Source organism: Bathycoccus prasinos, assembly GCF_002220235.1.
Source record: "Bathycoccus prasinos genomic : Chromosome_18".
Lineage (NCBI taxonomy): Eukaryota > Viridiplantae > Chlorophyta > Mamiellophyceae > Mamiellales > Bathycoccaceae > Bathycoccus > Bathycoccus prasinos.
This window is the reverse complement of record NC_023991.1, coordinates 165,031-188,469: the sequence shown is the minus strand read 5'-3', so window position 1 is coordinate 188,469 and position 23,439 is coordinate 165,031. Positions and strand designations below refer to the sequence as shown.

At 48.1% G+C, this 23,439-nt stretch overlaps 12 protein-coding genes across 12 annotated transcripts; 6 read left to right on the top strand and 6 right to left on the bottom strand.

Annotated features, from left to right (window-relative positions):
* Positions 1-233: 233 nt before the first annotated feature.
* On the top strand, positions 234-1,832 carry Bathy18g00970 (APG4C_XENLA Cysteine protease APG4C (ISS); the record flags this gene model as incomplete). Its single annotated transcript, XM_007508045.1, has 1 exon — positions 234-1,832. The coding sequence occupies one exon, from the start codon at positions 234-236 to the stop codon at positions 1,830-1,832; it is 1,599 nt and encodes a 532-aa protein (XP_007508107.1).
* Positions 1,833-1,961: 129 nt separating this feature from the next.
* Positions 1,962-3,107, bottom strand: Bathy18g00960 (predicted protein; the record flags this gene model as incomplete). Its single annotated transcript, XM_007508075.1, has 1 exon — positions 1,962-3,107. The coding sequence occupies one exon, from the start codon at positions 3,105-3,107 to the stop codon at positions 1,962-1,964; it is 1,146 nt and encodes a 381-aa protein (XP_007508137.1).
* Positions 3,108-3,401: 294 nt separating this feature from the next.
* On the bottom strand, positions 3,402-4,223 carry Bathy18g00950 (the record flags this gene model as incomplete). The annotated part of the gene is made up of 1 exon (XM_007508185.1): positions 3,402-4,223. The coding sequence occupies one exon, from the start codon at positions 4,221-4,223 to the stop codon at positions 3,402-3,404; it is 822 nt and encodes a 273-aa protein (XP_007508247.1).
* Positions 4,224-4,571: 348 nt separating this feature from the next.
* On the top strand, positions 4,572-7,760 carry Bathy18g00940 (citrate transporter; the record flags this gene model as incomplete). The annotated part of the gene is made up of 1 exon (XM_007508068.1): positions 4,572-7,760. The coding sequence occupies one exon, from the start codon at positions 4,572-4,574 to the stop codon at positions 7,758-7,760; it is 3,189 nt and encodes a 1,062-aa protein (XP_007508130.1).
* A 332-nt stretch (positions 7,761-8,092) lies between these two features.
* Positions 8,093-8,623, top strand: Bathy18g00930 (unknown protein; the record flags this gene model as incomplete). Its single annotated transcript, XM_007508065.1, has 1 exon — positions 8,093-8,623. The coding sequence occupies one exon, from the start codon at positions 8,093-8,095 to the stop codon at positions 8,621-8,623; it is 531 nt and encodes a 176-aa protein (XP_007508127.1).
* A 109-nt stretch (positions 8,624-8,732) lies between these two features.
* Bathy18g00920 (tryptophan synthase subunit alpha) lies at positions 8,733-11,051 on the bottom strand (the record flags this gene model as incomplete). The annotated part of the gene is made up of 2 exons (XM_007508086.1): positions 8,733-10,074; positions 10,246-11,051. 2 exons carry the CDS (start codon positions 11,049-11,051, stop codon positions 8,733-8,735), a joined length of 2,148 nt encoding a protein of 715 aa, XP_007508148.1.
* Positions 11,052-11,409: 358 nt separating this feature from the next.
* Positions 11,410-12,198, top strand: Bathy18g00910 (unnamed protein product; the record flags this gene model as incomplete). The annotated part of the gene is made up of 1 exon (XM_007508058.1): positions 11,410-12,198. One exon carries the CDS (start codon positions 11,410-11,412, stop codon positions 12,196-12,198), a length of 789 nt encoding a protein of 262 aa, XP_007508120.1.
* Positions 12,199-12,376: 178 nt separating this feature from the next.
* Positions 12,377-13,063, bottom strand: Bathy18g00900 (predicted protein; the record flags this gene model as incomplete). Its single annotated transcript, XM_007508041.1, has 1 exon — positions 12,377-13,063. One exon carries the CDS (start codon positions 13,061-13,063, stop codon positions 12,377-12,379), a length of 687 nt encoding a protein of 228 aa, XP_007508103.1.
* Positions 13,064-13,358: 295 nt separating this feature from the next.
* On the bottom strand, positions 13,359-16,685 carry Bathy18g00890 (unknown protein; the record flags this gene model as incomplete). The annotated part of the gene is made up of 1 exon (XM_007508062.1): positions 13,359-16,685. One exon carries the CDS (start codon positions 16,683-16,685, stop codon positions 13,359-13,361), a length of 3,327 nt encoding a protein of 1,108 aa, XP_007508124.1.
* Positions 16,686-16,881: 196 nt separating this feature from the next.
* On the bottom strand, positions 16,882-18,511 carry Bathy18g00880 (6-phosphogluconate dehydrogenase; the record flags this gene model as incomplete). Its single annotated transcript, XM_007508156.1, has 2 exons — positions 16,882-18,160; positions 18,270-18,511. 2 exons carry the CDS (start codon positions 18,509-18,511, stop codon positions 16,882-16,884), a joined length of 1,521 nt encoding a protein of 506 aa, XP_007508218.1.
* A 488-nt stretch (positions 18,512-18,999) lies between these two features.
* On the top strand, positions 19,000-19,918 carry Bathy18g00870 (unknown protein; the record flags this gene model as incomplete). The annotated part of the gene is made up of 2 exons (XM_007508126.1): positions 19,000-19,548; positions 19,598-19,918. The coding sequence occupies 2 exons, from the start codon at positions 19,000-19,002 to the stop codon at positions 19,916-19,918; spliced, it is 870 nt and encodes a 289-aa protein (XP_007508188.1).
* A 233-nt stretch (positions 19,919-20,151) lies between these two features.
* Bathy18g00860 (isoleucyl-tRNA synthetase) lies at positions 20,152-23,325 on the top strand (the record flags this gene model as incomplete). Its single annotated transcript, XM_007508098.1, has 1 exon — positions 20,152-23,325. One exon carries the CDS (start codon positions 20,152-20,154, stop codon positions 23,323-23,325), a length of 3,174 nt encoding a protein of 1,057 aa, XP_007508160.1.
* Between the last annotated feature and the right edge of the window lie 114 nt (positions 23,326-23,439).

The following is a 23,439-nucleotide window of genomic DNA, read 5'->3' as shown; positions in this document are numbered from 1 at the left end:
AGTATATCCTCTCCTCCCCGACAAGGTTTATTCTTCTCTCTCTCGTTCTGTGCGTGTCTTTCTGTGGTGTATACAAATGTCACATGCGAGCAATATTTTCCCCTAAATACTGAAAAATCTCTCCCAAAAACCGTTTAAACACGCGCATAAATACACGCGTATTCGTCGCGCTTATTATTCGTATATTAAAAAGAAAAGAAGAAAACCCGGTGGTGCACATACATATACACGTAATGGCGTTGTTTTCGAGCGAAGATGATGCATCAGAGAACAGAACAAATCCGCTTTGGAAAGTTCTGCAAAAGTCCTTCGTGTCGTATAAAAAACTCCAATTCTCGAAACGAATGTACGCGATGAAAAACTCGATATTTTCGAGACGAATACACGACGAGAGCAACAGAGGCGTCAGAAACACAGTCGTTATGATTTTAGGCGAGAGAATGACCGCGTTCGATCGACTCATCAGTCGCGTGGATGCGTTCTTTTTCAGCTCCTACGTCTCGGAATTTCCACCCATCGAGAGCAAAAAAATGTTCCTCTTTACGAATAATACGAATACTACCACGAATACGAAAGAAACGACGACGATGAAAATGAAGTCCATAGACTTCGTGGCGAACCAAGTGGGCGGGTACACCACGGATTGCGGGTGGGGGTGCACGCTGAGGAGCGCGCAGATGCTGTTCGGGGAAGCGTTGATGAGGAGCGCTCGAGCGCGAAGATTTAGGCGGAGGAGTTTAAGGAGAAGCGAAGAAGATGTAAGCGAGGAGGAGGAGGAGGGAGAGGAGTTTAAGAGGAAGAAGGAGATTGTGGATATGTTTTCGGACGATAACGATGACGATGAAAACGAGGATAAAAAGGAGAAGAAGAAGAAGAAGACAAAGAATGTATTCGGGTTGAGAAGAGTATACGAAGGAGACGAGGACGAGAATGCGTTGTGCCCCGGTCAGTGGATGGCACCGTCCGAGATTTGTAAACGATACGGGAAAATGATGAATAGGTTGGATTCTTTTCAAAACGTTCGTTGTCTCATTCTCGGCGACGGGTGCGGCGGAGGCGTGCCTGAGTTTTACCCGGAAAGAGTTCGAGAGGAAATGAAAACGCACGCGGACAAAGACGTTTTGATTTTAGTACCTTTACGATGCGGCGCGAGCGACGCGATTAATCCTGAATACGTGAAATCGTTACAGAAATTTCTAAGCGTGCGCGAGTGTGTAGGTATCGTCGGAGGGAAGAAGACCGCGTCGTATTACATCGTCGGCTTTACGAGCGGTAAGAAGAGTAGTGATAGTTATAGCGGGGGAGAGAAGGAGGAAGAAGAAGAGGAAAAAGAAGAAGAGGAAAATGAAGAAGATGAAGAAGAAGAAGAAGAAGAAGAAGAAGAGACAAGAGCAATATATCTCGACCCACACGTTGCGAAAGCGTACGTGTCACCTCGCGAGCGTTCGCGAGACGAATCGACGGAATCTGCGTATTATCGTTCCTTTTTCGGAAGCGCTTCGGAACACGGCATTTTATACACGCCGTTTCACGCGCTCGATCCGAGCTTAGTCGTTGGATTTTTAGTAGGTAACGATACTAATTACGACGAGATGAATAATGCATCTTCCTCCTCCTTGGACGCGTTCGTGGATGTTTTGACGAATATTGAACGCGAGAGCGGATCGACGCCCTTGATTACGGTGGTTACCAAAAAAGTGTTGTCGAAGAAGAAAATGAATAGCAGTATGAATAGCAGCAGTTCGAAACGAACGGAAAACAACAAAAGAGGAGAGGAAGAGGACGAAGACGATTGGGAAATCATCGATGGTTGCGAAGGAGAAGAGTTTTAAGACTTTTAGACGGGTTTTAGCGTTTCTTTTGTACATTTACAAAATCATCATCTCGAATACCACCGTGCGGTACTACAACATCATCATCACTTTACTACTACTATCACTATTACTATTACTATCTTTCAACTAAGTACTCCTATCCGATACTTTCTCAACGTCCGAGTCCTTCCTTGCCATTTCCAACTGTTGACTCTTCGTCTTAGTGTTATGCTTGAAAAATTCGCACGCCACGGCGCCAGAGAAAAACACCAGAGCGACAAAATACGTCACGCCAAACGGTTTATCGCTGGAAAAGAACACGAACGAGGATATAACGGTCAAAACTTTCCTGCACGTGGTAATCGCCACCGCTGGTACCGCGCCGAAATGCTTCACCAGCGTCGTGTAAAACACCGCGCCGAGCCAAAACACGATCGATCGAAACGCGATCAAACTTAAATAAAACCAATCGCCAAAGAAAAACGCAAACGCGTCCGGTTCTTTGACTAAAACCACCACGAACACTAACAAAGCTCCAATCGAATTCGTCATCAACATGTTCTCCGATACCGTCGCCTCGTAATCTCTCAACGCCTTATCCACCACGTTCGACTGCACCGCGCCGACGCACACGCAAAAGAAGGACAGAAAAAACCCAAACGCGTACAACGTGGGATCTTCCGCGTCTAACTGTTTGTTCCCTTCGTGTTCCCCTAACGCGAAAAAACACGACGCGATCACTAACAAAACGCACGCTAAATAGTCCAACCAGTGGTACGTTCGTTTCAGCCACACCGAGGAGAGGAGAATCACCGGTATCAGTTTGCTCGATTTCAACACCGTCCCCGTGGCGTAGTTGATGTATTTGTACGAGACTTTCCCGAGGGAAGTGTATATCCCAATCAAAGATGCCGAGGCGACGTATAAGTGTATCGGTGCTTTCAACGGCGGCACTATCCTCGAATAATACTCGTGATGCATAAAAGAACTGCTCTTCTTCTTCTTAGTAGGAGTAGCAGTACTTTTCAAAACATCTTCAACACCGTTCGTGTTGCTCCCAAAGTCTTTCACATCACCATTTCCCTCGTTATCCGTCGTAATCATCATCCAAACAAACGTCATCACACTAAACACCACGAGCTCAAACAACGCCAGAAACCAATAGTGGTGGAACCCTTCTATTCTTTTTAAGATGTACTCCTCGGCTGCGCAGGATATTCCGATGGATGCGATCGTTCCGATGGAGAGGAAGATGAAGAAGGATTTCTTATTGGAGGTCAGGTGGAGGTGCATTTTTCCCAACAGGATGGGGATTCGATGAGGATGATGTGCAGAGGAAGAAGGAGCGCTCATGTTCTTGAAGAAATCGCTTTTTTACTCTCTAAACTCTAAACTCTGTGAGTGTGCGTACGCGTGTAAACGTGTGTTCCTCAACACGAATAACACCTTCACTTCTGTTCTCTCTTTTGTGTGACGAAAGAGAGTTGATGCTTTTTTTTACCTAATTAAATTTTTCTCTGTCTCTCTCTTTCTGTTATTACAACTGATGATGATGATGATGATGATGATGATGATGATGATGATATTCTAATTCGTGTGTAACGCTCCTCCTTCGTATCGCCAACCAAATGGTAATGGGCAGTTGTTGTCGAGGAGGTATTGTAAACACTCGGGTTGGTTGTACAAGTGCGCTTGTCGTACGGCCTTATAGTCCCAAGGCGCTTTGGCGGTTTCGTGTAAGTACTTCAAACAGTCCAAGTGGCCGGACTCGGCTGCACGCTCACACGCCAACATGCCATATTCATCATACTTACGCTCAACAAGGTATTCGAGTATGTGGAGCTGACCCTTTCCAGCCGCCCAAGTGGCAGTATACTCATCCCAAGGCGCTTTCGCTTCTTCGTGTAAGTATTTGAGTATCTCGAGATGACCGTTTTCGGCAGCATATTCACACGCAATCGCATCGATAGGACACTCATTTGCAACGCAATACTTTACCATTTCCAGATTACCTTGTTCTGCGGCCCTATAAATCGTCCCTGCACTCCACTCACACTTTTTCTCCTCTCGTATCCACTTGAGCAACTCGAGTTTATTCGTTTTAGCAACTCGCTTGCAGAAATATCTATGATCTTCCCACCAACTCTCCCACAACGGTTTATTCTCCCACGCAACTTCCAACGTCGATATCGACGACATCTCTTCGACCTTAAACTTCTTTTTCAACTCCTCCTCGCGAGAGGATCTTTTAATCAACTTTCTCGCTTCATTGTTCACCAGGTGCAAGAATTTCAAATCCGTCGAATTCAATCTCGGAAGCACATGTTTGAAACTCACATCGTCGTTATTCGCGATCAAATCCCACACATCTCTCTGCCCAACCTTCCTCTTCCTCCCTCTCGTCGTCATCGCGACTCCTTCTCCAGATATCGTCACAATCGGAGCTTTTTATGCACCCCTGCTCTCTTTCGATGCTGTAAAAGGACTTTTAAGGGGGAGAAAAGTGCCGCAAAGTCGTCATTCGTATGTACACATAAACGCTTCGAAAAGAAGACGTTTCCACCGATAAACGCGCGAGAAAAGCGACCGAAAAGACAGTCTCTTTGCTCTCATCCGCTCTTTCTGTGGGTTTCTGCTCCGAAACGCGCTCAAAGTGTCCTCTTTTCTTTCGTAAACCTTCTTTTAGGACTGTTCTGTTCGGGATTTTATCCGTAAAGTTGGTAAGCGTCGTGACTGCATACAGAGCACATCTGAGACATGGGCGGGTCGTTCGATGACTTAAAAAAGCTCTCCTCCGCGCGAAAAGCATCCGTGGACAGCGCACGACCGCGTTTAAGGAAATCAACGACAGAAAACGATGATGATTTGAAAGATGACGACGAAGATGCTTTAAAAGAGGAAGAGGAAGAGGAGGAGTTCGAGTTTAACGAACACCACGCGCTGACATTAACCGGCCTCTCCGGGAAACGATTGAAACGAGAACTGAGCAGACACCAATTGTTTCAAGGTCTGGAGGATACGCAAAGTCCGGAAACCACGCCCGGGGGGACGTTAACCATGGAGAGTGCGCAGACGCTGGCGGCGGAGACGGATTTAATACGGGACGCGAAAGTGGTGTCCGGAGCGGGAGGAAGAGACGAGTATTTATATCAGCAGCAAAAGGTAGAGGAGGAGAGCGGGAGTCACGGGAACAATAACAACAACAACAACGCGAGTGGTAATGGCGGCGGTGGTGGTGGGATAAAGCACGCGCCGTCTTTGGCGCAGATTTTCGGGACGGCGAATGCCTCGGGGAATAATTCTTCTTCGCCGGCGGGGATGGAGCGATCGAGCAGTCCGTCGTTGTCGCCGCAGCACAAGCAAATGCTCCGGGAGTACACGATGAACAAGAACAAAGAGCAACTCAGTAATAATAATAATAATAATAGCAACAACAACAACAACAACGAAAAGAACAAGAGCAGCGCGACGAATTTACAACACGCGAACACGTTATCCGGAGCGTCGAGTAAATTCTTAGCCGAGGAGATTCGGCACATGCGAGACGATCCGTCGTTGGATAAAAAGACGAAAACGAAAAAGTCAAAATCGACGACGATTAAAGAAGGCGAGGAATTGATGGTGATGGCGCCAGATGGAACGACGAAGAAGAAGAAAAATGCGAAAGAGGTGGACGAAGTTTTGGACCAAGGTCAGAGACGCTTAGCGTTACGATCGGTGCAACGCACGACGGAGGATTTGCTGTTAATCTCGGACGCGTTGAAGACGAAAGAGGCGACGTTGGGGTCGTTACCAACCAGGCTCGGTAAAGGGTTGGAGTTGATCAAAGATAACATCACGCGCATTCATCGATCGGAAGGTTTACTCTCGAGAAAAAAAGTCGCCATGGGAAGAGTCAATCGATACGAGTTATTGAGAGGAGCGTTTGGTGGTGGCGAAGACGGGCGATCGGAAAAAGGCGAATCCGAAGCCGGCGAAGATTTATACGCGAAGTTCACGCCGAGGAAGCTGAAAGTCAAATCGAAGAAGAAGTTGATCGTCATGGCTATTTTAACCGGCATCGCGTTGGTTTTGTTGTGTTGCACGACGGTGTTCGTGAAACAGTACGAGGAAGACTACGTGTTGTTGGTCGCGCCGGCGTTGTCGCACGAAATCGTCGAGTTGCACGAACACGCGGAGATCTCGAAGAAACACATATCACACGCGAGTAAAGGGATGATGGAGGTGAAAATGGGCGCGAGCGAGTGTCACGCGCATCACACGACGGATGTTCCGGTGTATTATTTGCACTCGCAAATACGACAAGGCGACGTCGTTTTAGCCGCTTTGGCAGACATACAGTTGCACGATTTAGGAAGCTCCGATGATCCGACGGGTGCGCACAGAGGAGGAGAAGAAGAAGAAGAAGAAGAAGGAGTGAACCACAACAATAACAGTGGGGGATATCGAAGGGCGTTACTTTCGGCCTCGGCTGGCGGGCCCGGACCGTCGGTTGAAAAAATGTCCTACACCATTCTCAGCAAATATAAGAAATCGAACGGCGACGTGTACATCACCGTCAGCACAAACTGTCCCGAAAACGTCTCCGTTCGAGCAACGATACGAGATGTTGGCTTGGTAGGCATCGGGCAACAATGGATCGCGTTGGTCTTGTTAATCGGCGTGTTTGGTTTAATCATCGTCGAAGTCATCCACCGAACGTTGGTTGCTTTTCTCGGCGCCGCCGCGGTCTTGTACGTCTTGGCATTGGAACACCGATTCCCATCCGTGGCGAAAATTATCCAGTGGATGGACCACGAAACGTTGGCGTTGCTTTGGGGGATGATGGTTATCGTCGCGTTGCTCGCGCGATCCGGGGTGTTTGAATTCCTCTCGGTTCGTTTAATCGAGTTATCGAGATGCGACATGTGGCGCTTGACGTGGATGCTCATGCTCTTCGATTGCATTTTGTCTGCGTTTTTGGACAACGTGACGACGATGCTTTTATTAGCGCCGGTGATTATTTCGTTATGCAAAGCGTTGAAAATTGATCCGAGACCTTTATTACTTCCGTTGGCTTTGTTCGGTAACATTGGCGGCGCGGCGACTATGATTGGCGATCCACCAAACATCATCGTCGGAAACGCTTTAAAAGAGTACATCGATTTCAACGATTTCTTACAAATTATGGCCCCGGGCGTCGTTTTAACCGTCCCGGTTGTTTTAGTCTTCGTCCGATGGCACTACGGGAAAGAGTTTTACTCCCAAAAGTTGGTGGTGGATTTAGAGAAAATGAAAAGAGACTATCCGATTCGAGACATGCCTTTATTGATTCGATCCGGCATCGTCTTGTGTTTTGTCATAGTCTTGTTCTTTTTACACCCGGTGATTCACTTTTCGCCGTCTTATGCCGCGTTATTCGGCGCAATCGCGGTGCTCTTAACCGGTCCAGAACACGATTTCGAACACGCTCTGGAAAAAGTCGAATGGGATTCGCTCTTATTCTTCGCCGGCTTGTTCGTCTTCACCGAAGGCGTCGCCGAACTCGGCTTATTGCGAGAAATCTCCGACGCGCTTTCGGCGTTAATCGAAATGGTCCCAGTCGAAAAGCGCTCGCAAGTCGCTATCGTCCTCGTCCAAATCGTCGCCGCCGTCGCGTCCGCGTTCGTCGACAACATCCCGTTCACGACCACCATGTTACCCGTCATCGTCCAAATCGCCGAAAACGTCGAAGGCGTCCACATCAAAGGTTTAGGATGGGCGTTATGTTTCGGGGCTGATTTCGGTGGTATGGGTACCCTCATCGGCGCGAGCGCGAACATCGTCATGGCTGGTATCGCCCACGAGGCTGGATTCCACGTCACGTTTGGTCAGTTTTTCAAAATCGGTTTCCCGGCCATGTGGATTTCGCTCGTCATCAGCGTCTGCTATTTGTGCATGATGGAAGGCGCCGGCGCCTTGAAGTAGTAGTAAGTAGAGTTTTGCGAACGATGATGATGTCAAAGCGTTTTTTGAGGAGATAGAGAAGGAAAAGAAGAAAAGAGTTTTGTCTTACAGTAGCGCAGCGTAGTCTGGAAAGCGAATACTATTTATCTAACGGAAAAGCAACGATGTAGTATATGGTACATATATGTAACGCGTAAATAACCTAGTATTCGTGCATCATCTGTTCATACTGCCATAATTAATTGATTTTGTGGACATCTTTTGACATGCATCGGTCACATTTGCATCGATACCATCCACATTAAAGGTAGGGGAATCTTTTCCTTGCATTTGCTCCATTACAACACACACAAATGTCCTCTTTACTGTTCTCCTCCGTCGGTACTCCTACTCCTGTTGTCGTTCAAAAACGACGTCAGAGGATCATCAGAGCGCATTCATCTTTTCGCGCCTTTCCGTCTTTCTCCGTTTTAGATGAATCGTCATCGTTTTCAACGCAAAACAAAAGTAATACTGAAAATCTCAAACGTGTTGCCGGGGAAAGAACGAACTCGATGATGATTAGAAAAAGGAACAACAGTAACAGTAACAACGACAACAAAATCCTGAAAAGTGTCCTCCTCGTTCAAACAGTCCTCGTCCTTCTCTCCTCCTCTTCATTTAATGCGCACGCGTTGGAAGCGAACGAGCAAACGGAATCGAATGCATTCGTACAAACTTTGTTACAAAAAACCGAAGAGAAACGAGAGGAAAGACAGAAAGAACGAGTGCTCGAGTATTCGAAGAAAAATTTCAAAGATTACCTGGCCTTTGTGGATAACGGCCGAACCGCGAAAACAGAGAACGACGTCAAAATAAAAGAGTGGCTGGAGAAGAATAAGTGAGAATTGTATTAATAGTATTATTATTATTATTAAGATTATATCGATGTGATTAATGTTGATGCGTATGCGAAGCGTTTACTCTCTCTCTGGTCTCTCTCTTTTATAATTTTTAATCTCTGCACGCGCCGCTTCGAATCTCTTTCGCTTTCTCTTCGAACGCTTTTAACCCTTCTTCTTCGGAGGCGGCTTCGCCCAACGCTCTGACCAACGCGGAGCCGACGATGACGCCGTCTGCGCCCCAGTTGACGATTTGCTTGGCGTGTCCGGCGTTGGAGACGCCGAAACCAACCGCGATGGGTTCGTCGGTCACTTTACGTAAATCCGCGACTAACTCTTCGACTCTCGAGGCGACGTTGGTTTGCATCCCAGTCACGCCAGTGACGGAAACCAAATAGACGAAGCCTTTGGTGTTCAAGGCGATTTGCCGAGCGCGTTCCGTCGGCGTCGTCGGCGTGGAGAGCAAGACCAAATCGATGCCGTATTTCGAGCAAATCTTGCTCGTCTCGTACGTTTCCTCCAACGGTACGTCTGGAATTAACAACCCTCTCGCGCCGGCGTCGGCGATTTGTTGCACGAACTTCTCCACGCCTCTCTGGTAAATCGGATTGAAATACGTAAACATCACAATCGGCGCCTTCACGCCTTTGCCGTTATCGATGGTTTTCTTCGCCATGGCGATGACTTTATCTAACGTAGCGCCATTTTCCAAAGCTCTCGTCGCCGCGGCTTGAATCACCGGACCATCCGCTAACGGGTCGGAATACGGGACGCCTAATTCGATGACATCTGCGCCAGCCGCGTCTGTTTTGTTTGTTGTTTCAAAGAAATTAAAAAGAAAGAAAGAAAGCGAGAAGAGCGTGGTTTCGTCAGTACGAAGACAAAGACAAAGACAAAGAAGACGAAAGACGAGCATAAGTAACGCACCTAAAATCTTCAAAGCTTTCGCCGTGGCTTCTAAGTTCGGGTCCCCGGCGACGACGAAAGGAATGAACGCGATTTTGTTTTCCGATTTGAGTTTCTTGAACGTTTCGCCGATGGTTTGCACTCCTCCGCTCGTCGCCGCCGAGGCAGCAGTGGCAGCCTTCTTTGGTCTCATTTTGGTCTGCATTTTGCCTCCAATTTTGTGTCTTCTTTTTGTGATGATAAAACTTTTCTTGTTCGAGGAAGAAGAACAAGAAGTTTTCGTTTGTGTGAAAGATGTCGCTCGCATGTTCTGATCGCTCGAGTTGTTCTTTCGCGTTCTTTCTCTCTCTTTCTGAATAGAAAAGGCGCTGAGACGTATCTGATTTTTGGATAATGTTTGGGAAAATCCAATCCCAATCCTCGCTTTGATATATATATAGAATGCTCTCAAAAGACGACGAAAAGGGTATGTGCAGCGTAAGTGCGTATTCTCTGCGTCTCTGCTTTTTCTGTGCGTGTGATTATTATATGCGTATATGCGAGTCTCTCTCTCTGTCGTTGTAAACAACTGTGTGGTCTATTCGTCCATTTTTCAGGTTTTTGGGCTGCTCTTTTTCATTTTTCCTCCCGAAACGGCTTTCAGAGTTGGTGCGCTGAGTGTACGTCTGTGTTTTCAAAAGCTTTGTTTGTTTGTATGTGTTTAAGGCCAGTATTTTAACTCGCCATGTTCGTATCGATAACCGCGTGGTATTGGACAGTTATTGTCGAGGAGGTATTGTAAACAGTCGGTTTGTTTTCTCCAGTACGCTTCTTCTACGGCGCGAGGGTACCAAGGCGCTTTGGCAGTTTCGTGCAAGTACTTCAAACAGTCTAAGTGGCCCTTTTCGGCCGCCCATACACACGCAAATCCGCTATATTGATCATACTTACGCTCAACAAGATATTCGAGTATGTGGAGATGACCTTCTGCAGCCGCCCAAGAGGCAGTTCTCTTATCCCAAGGCGCTTTGACTTCTTCGCGTAAGTATTTGAGTATCTCGAGATGAGCGTTTTCGGCAGCATATGCACACGTCTCCTTATCCATAAAACACTCATTTGCAACGCAATACTTTACCATTTCCAGATTACCTTGACGTGCGGCCACATGAATCATCCCCACATTCCACTTACACTTTTTCTCCTCTCGCGCCCACTTGAGCAACTCGAGTTTATTCGTTCGAGCAACTTGCCAGCAGAAAGATCCTTCGTCTCTTAAGTAACCCGACCGCAATGATTTATTCTCCCACGCAACTTCCAAAGTCGATATCGACGACATCTCGCTCACTTTAAACCCCTTTTTCAACTCCCTCTTGCGAGAGGATCTCTTAATCAACTTTCTCGTCTCCTTATTCACTCCATACAAGAATTTGAGATCATTCGAATTCAATCTCGGAAGCACATGAGTGAAACAAATATCGTCGCACTTCACGATCACCTCCCACAAAGAAGACGGAGAAAAAGGACAACAACTGCTCTCCTCCTCCATCTTGGAAGGCATATCCTCCTCAACAAGGTTTATTCTTCTCTCTCTCTCTGCGCTTCCTGTCTTTCAACGTGAAAAGTGATGAAAAAATACAAACACACATGCAGACATGCGATCAGAGAGAAATGCGTTTCCCCTAAAGAAGCCGTTTGTGAGATATTTTTACATTCACCAAAGAGCGGCACTCTTTCCTCTCTGTGCGAACAAAAACGTCCCTTTTCTCTCACTCTCTGAATACCACACAAAACACGGTTTTAGTACGCGCAACAACCACTTCGAGTTCATTCGTGAAGAAGAAGCAACAACAACGACTTACACGAAAGAAACGAACCATATACTCAGAACACATTTCCAATTCAAAATGAGAAATTCGATCAAATTCCTCGCGTACGTTCTCTCGATCGCGAGCGTCTCCTTACGGAGCGATGATAAAGGCAACGCTGGCGTCTTGGTCTTTCGTTCGGTCTCGGCTTCCTCCGCTGCCGAAACGACGACGACGACGAGTGAAACAACCGCGAGTGATGATGATGGAGCGATTGAACTCACCCCGACTGCCTTTCGAGCGCAACTGCAAGCGAAACCATCCGACGAGAAGTATTTCGCAAAGTTTTACGCCCCGTGGTGCGGCCACTGTAAATCGATGGCGAAAGATTGGGACGCTTTGGCAGCGGAGATGAAATCGGAAGGACGAAGTGATTTGAAACTGTTCTCGGTGGACGCGTCGACGCAAGCGGAAGCGTCCGTGGCGAAAGAGTTTGAGATTAAATCGTTCCCGACGTTGATGTACTTTGAAGACGGGAAGATGTTTCCGTATTCCGGCGGCGCGAGGACGAAGGAAGCGTTGGGGAACTATTTGGCGTCCGAGAATAAGAAAGACGCGAGGAAGTTTTCGTTCAAGGGCGAGAGCTTCAAGTTGCAACAACCCGGTGTGTTCGTTCGAGCGAAGAAGTTTTGGGAGGAGTCTTTGCAAGTGATCGCGCAGGTGTATAAGCACAAGGCTGGGGCGGTGTACGTTTTGTACGGCGCCGGATTGGTCACCGGTATTTCGTTCGCGAGTTTGTTCTTCGTGGTCGTGCAAAGAACCGGCGGCGACGGTAAGAAGTCGAAAGCCGCCGCGAAGGGTAAAGGCTCGGCGAAGAAGACGAATTAAGTTTAATAAGCGAGAGAGAGATTATATCTGTTACTCGACAAAAACACCTGCCGCTCGTCACCACCCGACTGGCGATACGAACGTGGAGGAGAGTTACTTACGCGTGTCAGAATTCTAAATGTATTTTAACAAGTTTACAGAGAAATAAAATACTATTCTTTTAATCTTACACTCTCTCTCAAAGCAACTCCGCTCTCGGCGTGCCTCCCTCTTCGCTACTTTCTAACAACCCTTTGAACTGCTCAAATTTACAAAACAGAATCCTTCCTTTCTTCAAATCAGCCGCGTCCCCCTCGTCCGTGCCGTCGTCGAACTTAAATATGCCCACGTCCTCCAAAATTCTAATAAATACCATCTTATTCGCTTCGTTCGGATGCGACACCATCGACTCCTCTCCAACTTCCTCCTCTCCAAACTCCATAAACGCGCTTTGGTACTCTTTCAACGGAAAATTCGCGAGCACAGACTGCGCGTGTACCTCGTACGCCTTGACTAATTCCTCCGTAAACACTAACTCCTTTCCGCTGACCGCTTCCCGCTCTCGTTGCAACACGTGCACGGGAAACTGTTGAATTTTCTTAATCCTCGTCCTCAAATAACTCCTCAACACGTATTTCGCCCTGTTCAACTCCTCTCTCCCGATCGCAGATAAGAGCATTTCGTTCCCGTCCCCGGATTCGTTCGCGGAGTTTTCCATCTCTTCGATTTCTCGCTCGCGGGAAGCGAGTAAAGTTTGGAAACGCGCAACTTCAGTGGATTTGAATTTCAACAAGATCGGCGCGTTCTTTTCATCGTTCCAGGCGCGTTTGAGTGTTTCGTACAGTTTCACGTTTTCGTTGATCTCGATATCGTCGTCCTCTTCCATGGTGGGTGATTTCTTATCGAAGAGTATTCGCAGAACCTTCGTCCGACGCGCAAAAGGATGCAAAATGTGAAGATTTTCAACTCTTGAGAAAGAAACGAAACTTCGAGAGGTTTGAGAGCGAAGAACACCATCGACGCGTTAATGTTCGTTTTACATAATAAAACCACCTGAAACTTTACAGAACGACGGAATAGAATTTATTACAGGCAATGCGTGCATTTTGAATGAAAGAAAAAGCGTGTGAGTGCGATTTTGTGTGCGATATGTAAAATGTTCATCCAAATTGTTGGTGGTGTTACGAGTAACGAAGACGACAACACACGAGCTTAGCAAACAGGCGAAGGGTCGACTCGTTCTCGCTCGCGAAGAAGAATTCTGCTTCTGTGTTTTCGTTTTCGTCGTAAAAGTCGTCTTGTTCTTCGTCGATTCTTTTCTGATTCGTCTCTCGAAGGTTTCGTAAGGACTCCGAAGCGAAGCGCCAGACGAGCGCTCTTTGACTGTCGGTGAACGCGCGCGGTTGAACGATCGATTTCGTCGAAATATACTCCACGGCTTTCCTGAAACCTTCTCGAACGCAAAGTTTGAGCACTTTACGGTTACACGTCTCCGCGAAGTGCGAGAGTTCTGAGACGGCGCCTTCGTCGCGAGCGCCGTCGGCGACGACTTTCGAGAACATTCGCGATTTTGATTTTGTTGACTTCTTCGAGGATGACAAACACGTCGTATTGTTGTTGCATTCCTCGGTATAATACTCGTCGACGACTTCTCGATAAAAAGTTTTCAACAAGTCGTACCTCGCCGCTCGCGATGGACGCATGAACGGCGCCGCGAACGTCTCCTTCGGGTGAAAGATTTTGCCCAGTACAGATTTCTCGTCTTTTTTGGTCAAACGAGATGCGTCTGAGATGGACGCGACGACGCACACGCGACGAGAAGAACTGTTGTTTTCTTTCTCTAACGATTTCAACGCGGCAGTTAACCCAGCTTTGAACGATTTCGGGTCGACTTTTTGAGTCTGTTGAGTAGTAGAAGTCTTCGCGTTTGATGAAACAGCCGCATCCGCTTGTGTTCCATCGGTACCGGATGTGCCATTCCCGACCGTATTTTCCTCGCTCACATTTCTGTCCTCGTCTTCTTCTCCTTCTCCCTCGTTGCCTTCTTTTGCGCTGCCCTTCTTGGTCTTCGTCTTCTTTGTTTTCTTCTTCGTCTTCTTCTTCTTGCCCGTTGCGAACGCGTTCTCGATGTTGCCGACGTACACCACACTCGGCGCCCATTTTTTAGCCAACTGGAACGTTCGTTTCAACAAGTCCGCGCAAAATGCGCTCTCGTCGTCTTGTTCTGTATCCTCCGTATCATCTCTGTCGTGTTCTTCTGTAGTCGTTGCGTTCGGTTCTTTGCTCCTCCTCCGCGTGACATTTTCAATCGAGCAGTCAAAAAATACGCTCCCGGTCTCCCTCGCGAGGACATTTTTCGCGAAATGTTTCTGTCCGCACCCTCTCGGTCCGATGAAGAGCAAATGTTTTGGTTTCTCCGCATTGTGCGCGTATGATTCTAACCACACGCTGGATGTGCTCGCTCCGAGAGGTATCAAGACGTTCGATTTGATCGATTCAATCGCTCGCTTCTGGTCGTCCACGGACCGGTCCGGCGCTTCCTCCTCGCAGTACACGAACTCGTCCGCACCGCTCGCGATGAATGTGTTGTTGTTCACGACGGTATCGTCGTCGTCGTACTTTTTCTCGCGCTCCGAAGAACAAAAACAGTCGATTTTGACGTTGTGTTGGAGTAGATACTTCGCCATCGGGTACGCGTCGATGGAATCGAACAGCGCTTTTTCTTGCTCCAAAGCGGAGGCGCAGGATTTAGGACATTTTGTTGACTTTTTCTTCGTATTCTTCTTCGTCTGCTTCTTCTTTGAAACCTTCTTTGTTGTCGCGCTGCTTTTGTTCTTCGTTACCGCCTCGTTCGTCGATTTCGTCGAATTTCCATCCTCTTCTTTCCTCGTCGTCTTGGTGGTCAACGTCGCGTCGTTTACGTCCTCCTCTTGGCGCATCCGTTCCAACGCGAGTTTCACATTTTCTTTGATCTCAATCGACACTTCTTTCAACACCTCTCTCTCGATCGCTCTTTTCTCCGCCTGTTCGCTGAAACTCGTGTTTCTTCGTTCTCTTCTGTTGTCGTTGATTTCCTGAGTATTCAAAGCGTCGTCGTCGTTCGATGTGGACGACGTCGTCGTCGCGCTTGGAAACGCACGCTCGGATTCTTCGAGTATTTTTCGCAAGGCTTCAAATCCGCACTTTCGGTCGTCTTCGGCGTTGTTTCTATTTTCATCGCTCGCTGTCTTGTTTTCTGTGACATCATCATCATCTTCATCATCTTTGTCTTCTTTTTTGCGTTCGTCGGAATCGTCAAAGATGATTGGTATATCTTTCAATTCGGGCAACGCGCCTTGGTGCGTTTCGCGGTACTCGCGAACAAACGTCTCAATTTTACTCCCGTGCTCTTCCAGTAACGCTTTCTTCGTGCGTTCGTACACATGCGGTTGATTTTGTTCAAACTCTCGCAGTCGTTTTTCGCGCAAGAGTTCGATTTTGGTTTCGATATCTTCTTCTGTATCATCATCTTTATCTTCTTCTTCGGATCCCGCGGCTCGAGCGGTCGAGCGGGATCTCGAGTCAACGCAAACGTTCATCTTCATCTTCTTCTTCTTTGTCGTCGCATTCGTCGCATCATCTTTGTTCAAAACCAACATTCCGAGCCGTTCTAATTCATCTTCCACTTTTCGTCTCATCTTTTTCCTCGCCAAACATCCTCTCGCGTGTCTTTGCATGTGAACGACGGCCAATCGATGTTTTTCGTCCGCGTATTTTGCGAGACTCGATTCTCTCTTTCCTTCTTTGACTTCTCCTTCGTTTAATTCTTCTGCGACGACTCCTACACCTTCTTCCGCTTCTCCTTTGCGCGTTTCCTCGTCCTCCTCTTCTTGCGAGTTAGTCTCCTCCGTTTTTGTCGATTCAATATTCAATTCTTCTTCCTCGTCGAGACCATTCGTCTCGTCCGATTGCCTCCCGTCGTCGTCCGGAGCGTCAAAATCCATCTCGCTCGGGCGCGACGCCGTCACATCCGCGTTCACCTTCTCCATCACCGATGCGACCTCCTTTTTCAAAAACCCTCTCCTTTCCCTCCAAAACCGCGTAGGGATGACCATGTTACCGTTCTCTTTCGTCTCGTTTCGGTGTCGCAATCTTTCCTCCATCGTTTCCGTGTCGAATAAATTTTCCTCTTCTCCTTTCAGTCGTACTTTCGCTGCTCGAAAATACACGCAGGACATCAATCGATCGATCAATCGGTGCTTTTGCGGATGCACGCACGAGTGTTCGCAAAGGTTTAAGGCACGGAGAATGGAAAGGTAGCGAAGGTACACGGATAGCGCGTCGTTTTCATCCTCGTTTTCGTCGTCGTCGTCGTCGTCCGAGGGAGGAGACTCGATGGTGGTGACATCCTCCTCAGGAGAAGACGAAGACGTTGAAGCGTCGTCGAGGCGGATGTCCAACGCGAGAAGTTTCGAGAGTTTGAAGAGACACGCGCGCCAGAGCGCGTCGACGGCGGAAGCAGAGAGCATTAAATTGTTGGTGGTGGTGGTGGTTATTTTAATAATAGTGCGAATATATGGTAGTCGTGATAAGCGCGAGCGGAAGTATTTTTGTGCGGATGCCAAATCTATTTTTAGACGTTATTTACACCTCGTCGACGAATCATTTTTAGTAGTATTCAACGCCCATCTTCCTCTCTCTTTCTTATATATATAGCAATTATTACTACCACCAATCGGCGTGAAACTTCCCTTCCTTATCGACTCTCTCGAACGTGTGCGCTCCGAACGCGTCCCGTTGCGCTTGAATGATGTACGCGCTCCCTCGTTTCGTTTTCATGTTATCGTAGTAACTCAACGCGTTCATCAGCGCCGGCGAGGCGATGCCTCTTTGCGCGGATTCGACGACCACTTTGCGCAAATCACCGACTCTGCTCTTCACGATCGAACTAATTTCCGAATCTAAGAGTAAGTTGGATAACGACGGTTCTTTGGTAAACGCCCGGACGATGGTTTCGAGCAGTTTGGCGCGTATGATGCACCCGCCGCGCCACACTTTACAAATGTTTGCAATGTTTAAATCCTCGGACCACCCGTAATCGTTCCCGGCGGATTTAATGAGGGATAAACCTTGCGCGTAGGCGATAATTTTCGCGCAATATAAAGCTTTGCCTAAAGTCTCTGCATTCAGAGTTGTCGTTGTTGTTGAGGAGGAGGAGGAGGTTTTAGAAGATTCTAATACTAAGTCTTCGGTGTTGTTCGAGTACATCTCCGAACACTTCGCTCGGTCGTCGATGGCGGCGGAGATATACCTCGCCTCCAACGCGGCCGAACAACACGGAATAGCAATACCAGCGTCCGCGGCTAACTGTACGGTCCACTTCCCGGTTCCTTTCGATCCGGCTTTATCTAACACTTTGTTCGCTAAGTACGAATCGTCGTCGCCGTCGTCATCCTTCTTCTTCAAACACTTGGCGGTGATATCGATCAAAAACGATTCCAAATCCCCATTGTTCCACTCTTTTAACGCAATGGATTGTTTTTCGTTATCAAAACCTAACACGTCTCTCAACAAAACCACCGATTCCGCGATAAATTGCATGTCCGCGTATTCGATGCCGTTATGCACCATTTTCACGTAGTGCCCGCACCCGTCCGGCCCGCATCTCGTGACGCACGGCTCGTCGTTCTTCTCCCCAGCTTTCGCGCTCATCGCTTCCAACATTGGCTTTAAACTGTTGTACGCGAATTCTGAGCCTCCGGGCATGAGCGCTGGCCCGTGTCTCGCGCCTTCCGCGCCGCCGGAAATGCCCATGCCGACGAAATGAATTTTCTTCCCGCACTCCGCAAACCAATCGACGGCGCACATCTGTTCGCGTCTCCGAGTTTCCAAAAAGTGCTCGTTCCCGCCGTCGATGATCACGTCGTCCGATTCTAACAACGGTTTTAAGAGTTCTAAAGTCATCTCCACTGGTTTCCCGGCTGGAATAGATAACAGTATTCGCCTAAAAATCGAGAGCGCGTCGATGTATGAGCGTCAGTACGTATTTCATCTCACATCGAACAGCAAACCGAACAACGAAAAAGAGAGCGACGAAAAAGAACAACGCGTACCTTGGTTTCTTCAAACTCTCCACGAACATTTGTAAATCCTTAAACACTCGCAGTACATCGTCTCCGTTTGAAATGTCCCTCTTTGCAATCTCCAACGCTTCGAACAACCGCATCGAAAATTCATCCTCTCGGTTGTAACAGGAGACTTTAAAGCTTTTCGAGGCGACGTTCAGGGCGAGGTTTTGTCCCATGACGCCCATGCCGAAGACGCCGATGACGGATTTGTCTTCATCTTCGGTCATTTTAATGTCTCTCTGTTCTCGTAAACGCTCTCTCTGATGAGATGATGTCTGCGCTAAAATGAAGAAATCTGCGCTCGTTTACTCTAAACGCTCTGTGCAACGCGAACGGGGAAAAGACCAGATCTTGTACGCAAAGGACGGTGAAAACCCAATAGAGTTTGATTCTCTGTTTAGTTTCTTGATTTTATCTCGGATTACGATGATGACGAGAGTATTCTTAAGCGGAAGATATTTTACGCGTACACTTATGCCGCATTTTAAAAGAGAGATGTGCGCGACATAAACATAAAGAACGTAAACATAAACGACGACGAGAACATAAACGACGCGCGGGAAAGGTGCAAACGATACGTGGTGTTGTTTTCTTTTCGCCGTTTCTAAATCGCGTACCCGTCGTCTCCTCAATTTTCGAGCGCATCCATCATTCCGCGCGAAGGAAAAAAAACAGTTACGACAACGCACGGGAAAAACGGAGTAAACGCGTAGAGATGACGACGAAGAAGAAGGAAGACAACGACGCGAAAAAAGGAGGAAACTCATACGAGGTGGACGCGAAGTATTCGTTCAAAGATTTAGTCTCTGTGTCGCCGCCGTCTTGGCAGCTGTTTTCCGGAAACGGACGAGATGATGATGATGTCAAAGAGGACAAAAAGGAGGAAAAGAAGACAAAGAAGGAACGGACGCCAACGAAGCCTTCGATGAGTTTAAATGTTGCAATCGAGGACGAGGAAAGAAGGAAAACCCCGATTAAGAAGAAGGCTTTGATGACGAGTAAGAGTAAAACTCTTTCGATGAAACCGAAATTGGGGAAAATGTCTTTCGTCGACGCGTTCTTTCTCCCGGGCGAGCTCGAGCGCGTGAAGCGGAAGTCTCGCGAGTGGGGGGCGGCGGCTTGGAGCGCAAGAGGAGATACAACAAAAGACGAGGATTTTGAGGAGGTGCGAAGAAAACGAGATATACAAAAACAGCTTCTCTCGGAATGGCATCAGACGGTGGAGAAGTTCAGGGACGATTATAAGGCGAAGAGGAAAGCCGCGGTGAGACGGAGTAAACGCTTAGGAGGGAAAGTTTTCGACTGAACTGAAGTATCGACGAGGGAAAGATATCAGCCGCGTAAAAACAAACGCTGCAAACAAAGTTTGGCAAAAACTCGACGATTGCCTCAAATACTTACATAAGTCGAAGAGGCGAAAATGCCTCGTAAAAGCGACTTGGAGGACGAAGACATCGCTTCTTACGCTCGGTACTTCAAGCGCGCCGAAGAGCGAGTATAAAACTACTCCTCGCGAGAAAAAGGGCGGCGCCAAGAAGAACCAACGACGGATAACTACGATACGCTCAATACGTGGTCGAGACGACGACGACGAGAGGGAGAGAAAGAGAGAGAAACAAAAGCGATGCAGATAGATAGAGCACATCCGGAGGACAGACCGCCGAAAAGGCGTTCAAAGCGTGTATTTTTGACCTCTCGAGCCATTTTTGGATAAAACCTTTCAGAGACACGTCACACTAATCTTCCACGCGTTTACGAAACACAGAACGCGCAAACGTCGCATTTCATCATAAGAACACGAAAAACCTCTCAATACACATCTCTCCTAAACATGTTATCGCTCTCACTCTCCGCGACTCGATCTTCGATGTCATTCCTCCTCTCTAAGAATCACCATCGGGGATCTGCGGCGTCTTTGCATAAAGGGAAGACGAGAACGGCGAGGCGAGTTTACTTCTCCGTGGACGCGAACACGCCGAAGAAAAACGGTGGTACTACTACGAACAACAAAAAGAACACGAATTCTGGAAAGAAAAAAGAATCCAACGCGTACGCGGCGACGGTTTTGCTCCCGCAAACCACGTTCGAAATGCGAGCGAATTCAGTGCAGAAAGAACCACTCATGCAAAAATGGTGGCTGGAAAACAACGTGTATAAACAAGTCGCGAATCGAGACGAATCGAAGGAAAATCAAGAATCGTTCACGTTACACGACGGACCACCGTACGCGAACGGAGATTTACACATCGGGCACGCGTTGAATAAAATTCTGAAAGATTTCATCACGCGGTACCAAGCGCTGCGAGGGAAGCGGGTGCGATACGTACCCGGGTGGGACACGCACGGGTTACCGATCGAGTTGAAAGTTCTGCAGTCGATTGAAGACCCGGAGGTGAGGAAAAATCTGACCCCGATAAAGTTGAGGAAGAAAGCGGCGAAATTCGCATTGGGACAAGTGGAGAGGCAATCGAAACAGTTTCAAAGGTACGGGATTTGGGGCGAGTTTGAGAATCCGTACATGACGTTGCAACCGGCGTACGAGGCGAGCCAGTTGGAGGTTTTCGGGAAGATGTTTTTGAACGGACACATTTATCGAGGGAAGAAACCCGTGCACTGGTCGCCGAGTTCGCAAACCGCGTTAGCGGAAGCCGAGTTGGAGTATCCAGACGTGCACGTGAGTCAGTCGGTGTACGTGGCGTTTCCGATCGAGGCGACTTTGGAAGGCGCGAACGCGATAAAAGACGAGACGTTGAAATCGACTTTACTAGACGGGTCGTTAAAGTTAGCCGTGTGGACGACGACGCCGTGGACGATGCCGGCGAACGCCGCGGTGGCCATGAACCCAAAGTTGGAATACCGAGTGTGCGATTTCAAAGGGGAGAAGATCGTCGTCGCGAACGATTTAGTCGCGAGTTTATCGGAAACTTTAGAAGATACGTTGACTGCGTTAGGCGAAAGCCCATTCTTAGGCGCCGAAATGGAAGGCTTGACGTATCAACACCCGACTATTAAAGACAGAGTAAATCCGGTGATTGTCGGTGGCGATTACATCACCACCGACGCCGGTACCGGCTTGGTGCACACCGCGCCCGGCCACGGCCAAGACGATTACATCGCCGGTTTGAAGTATAACTTACCGTTACACTCTCCAGTGGACGATTTGGGTAACTTCACCGAAGAAGCCGGATCAGAATTGTTCGGCTTAAACGTTCTCGGCGACGGGAACGAAAAGTGTATCGAACAGTTACAAGCCGCGAATGCTTTGTTGAAGCGAGAACCGTACGAACACAAGTACCCGTACGATTGGCGAACGAAGAAACCGACGATTTTTCGTGCGACTGAACAGTGGTTTTGCTCGGTCGAAGGTTTCAGAGACGACGCGTTGAAGGCGTTGGATTCGGTGAAATTCATCCCGGAATCCGGTTCGAAGCGCATGCGTCCCATGGTCTCCGGTCGCTCGGATTGGTGCATTTCTCGCCAACGCTCCTGGGGCGTGCCGATCCCGTGTTTTTTCTTCGAAGAGACGAACGAAGTGTTGATGGACGAAAGTATCATCAAACACGTGACTGACATCGTTCGCAAAGAAGGCACGGACGCGTGGTTTATGAAAGACATCGAAGAGTTACTCCCGTCTGAACACAAATCGAAAGCGTCGAGTTTGCGAAGAGGCACGGATACCATGGACGTGTGGTTTGATTCCGGATCATCTTGGAACGGCGTCTTGAACGAGAGAGGCATGAACGCCCCGTGCGATTTGTATTTAGAAGGTAGCGATCAACACCGAGGCTGGTTCCAATCGAGTTTGTTAACCTCGGTCGCCGCGACCGGGAGAGCGCCGTACAAGACGTTGTTAACGCACGGCTTCGTTTTGGACGAAAACGGATACAAGATGAGTAAAAGTAAAGGCAACGTCGTCGATCCGAATTTCGTCATCGAAGGTGGGAAGAACCAAAAAACCGAACCTGGTTACGGCGCGGACACGTTGAGGTTATGGGTCGCGAGCACAGATTACAACTCGGACGTTTCCATCGGCTCAAACGTCATAAAACAAACGAGCGAAAACTACCGGAAGATTCGAGGCACCTTGAGATTTTTAATGGGCGTAGAAAACGATTTCAAAAGTAAGGAACACGCGATCGCGTTCGACCAATTACCCGGCTTCGATCAGTACTGCCTCTATCGATTGGAGGAAACGATGAAGAAAATCGAAATCGCGTACGATAACTACAACTTTGCGGCGGTAAACTCGGAAATCAACGCGTTTACCACGTTTTTGAGCAACGTCTATTTAGACGTCTCGAAAGATCGCTTATATTTAGGTCACCCGTCGGATGCGAAACGTCGCGCCGCGCAAACAGTCGTGCACGAATTAATCACCAACTTATTAGCCGCGTTGGCGCCGATTTTACCGCACACCGCTGAGGAAGCGTTCTTAGCGCGAGACACGGTTGCCAAAGAGGACAAGCAAATAAGCGTCTTCTTACAAGGTTGGCCTACGAAGAAGAAAAATAGTAATAATAATAGCATCATGTCTCAAGCTGACGCCAAGAACTGGGAAGCGTTGATCGATTTACGTTCCGTCGCGAACTTGGCCATCGAAGACGCCCGGAACTCGAAACTGGTCGGCGCGAGTTTAGAAACGAGCATCAAAGTCTTCGCCGAAGACGAAACGTTTTCTCGCTTTTTGAAAACCAACGAGCACTTTCTGAAGGAAATGTTCATTTGCTCCGAAGTGACTCTTTGTGCAACTCTGAGTGACTACGAAAAAAAAGAAGACAGAGAAGAAGAATCAAAAGAAGTATTCTCCAAATCCGGAGACTCCGACGCCTGCGCCGGAAAACTCTTCGCCGCGGCTTCGAAAGCCTCCGGCGAAAAGTGTTTGCGATGTTGGTGTTACTCCAACGCGTTGGGTACAACGGATGCGAAGAAACACCCGAAGTTGTGCGAACGGTGCGGACCGATCGTCTTGGACGTGGCGCCGGATTTAGTCTACCACCAAGAAGCGTCTAACGCTGAAGCCGTCGGCGCTTCGTCGTCGTAAAAAGATACATTGACATCGAAGAATATTTATATATAGTAGTGTGTACTCTACCATTTAACACTTGTGAGAAGCTTGCCAGAAATGATGAAACCCTAAACTTCCTCGGAGTTCAAA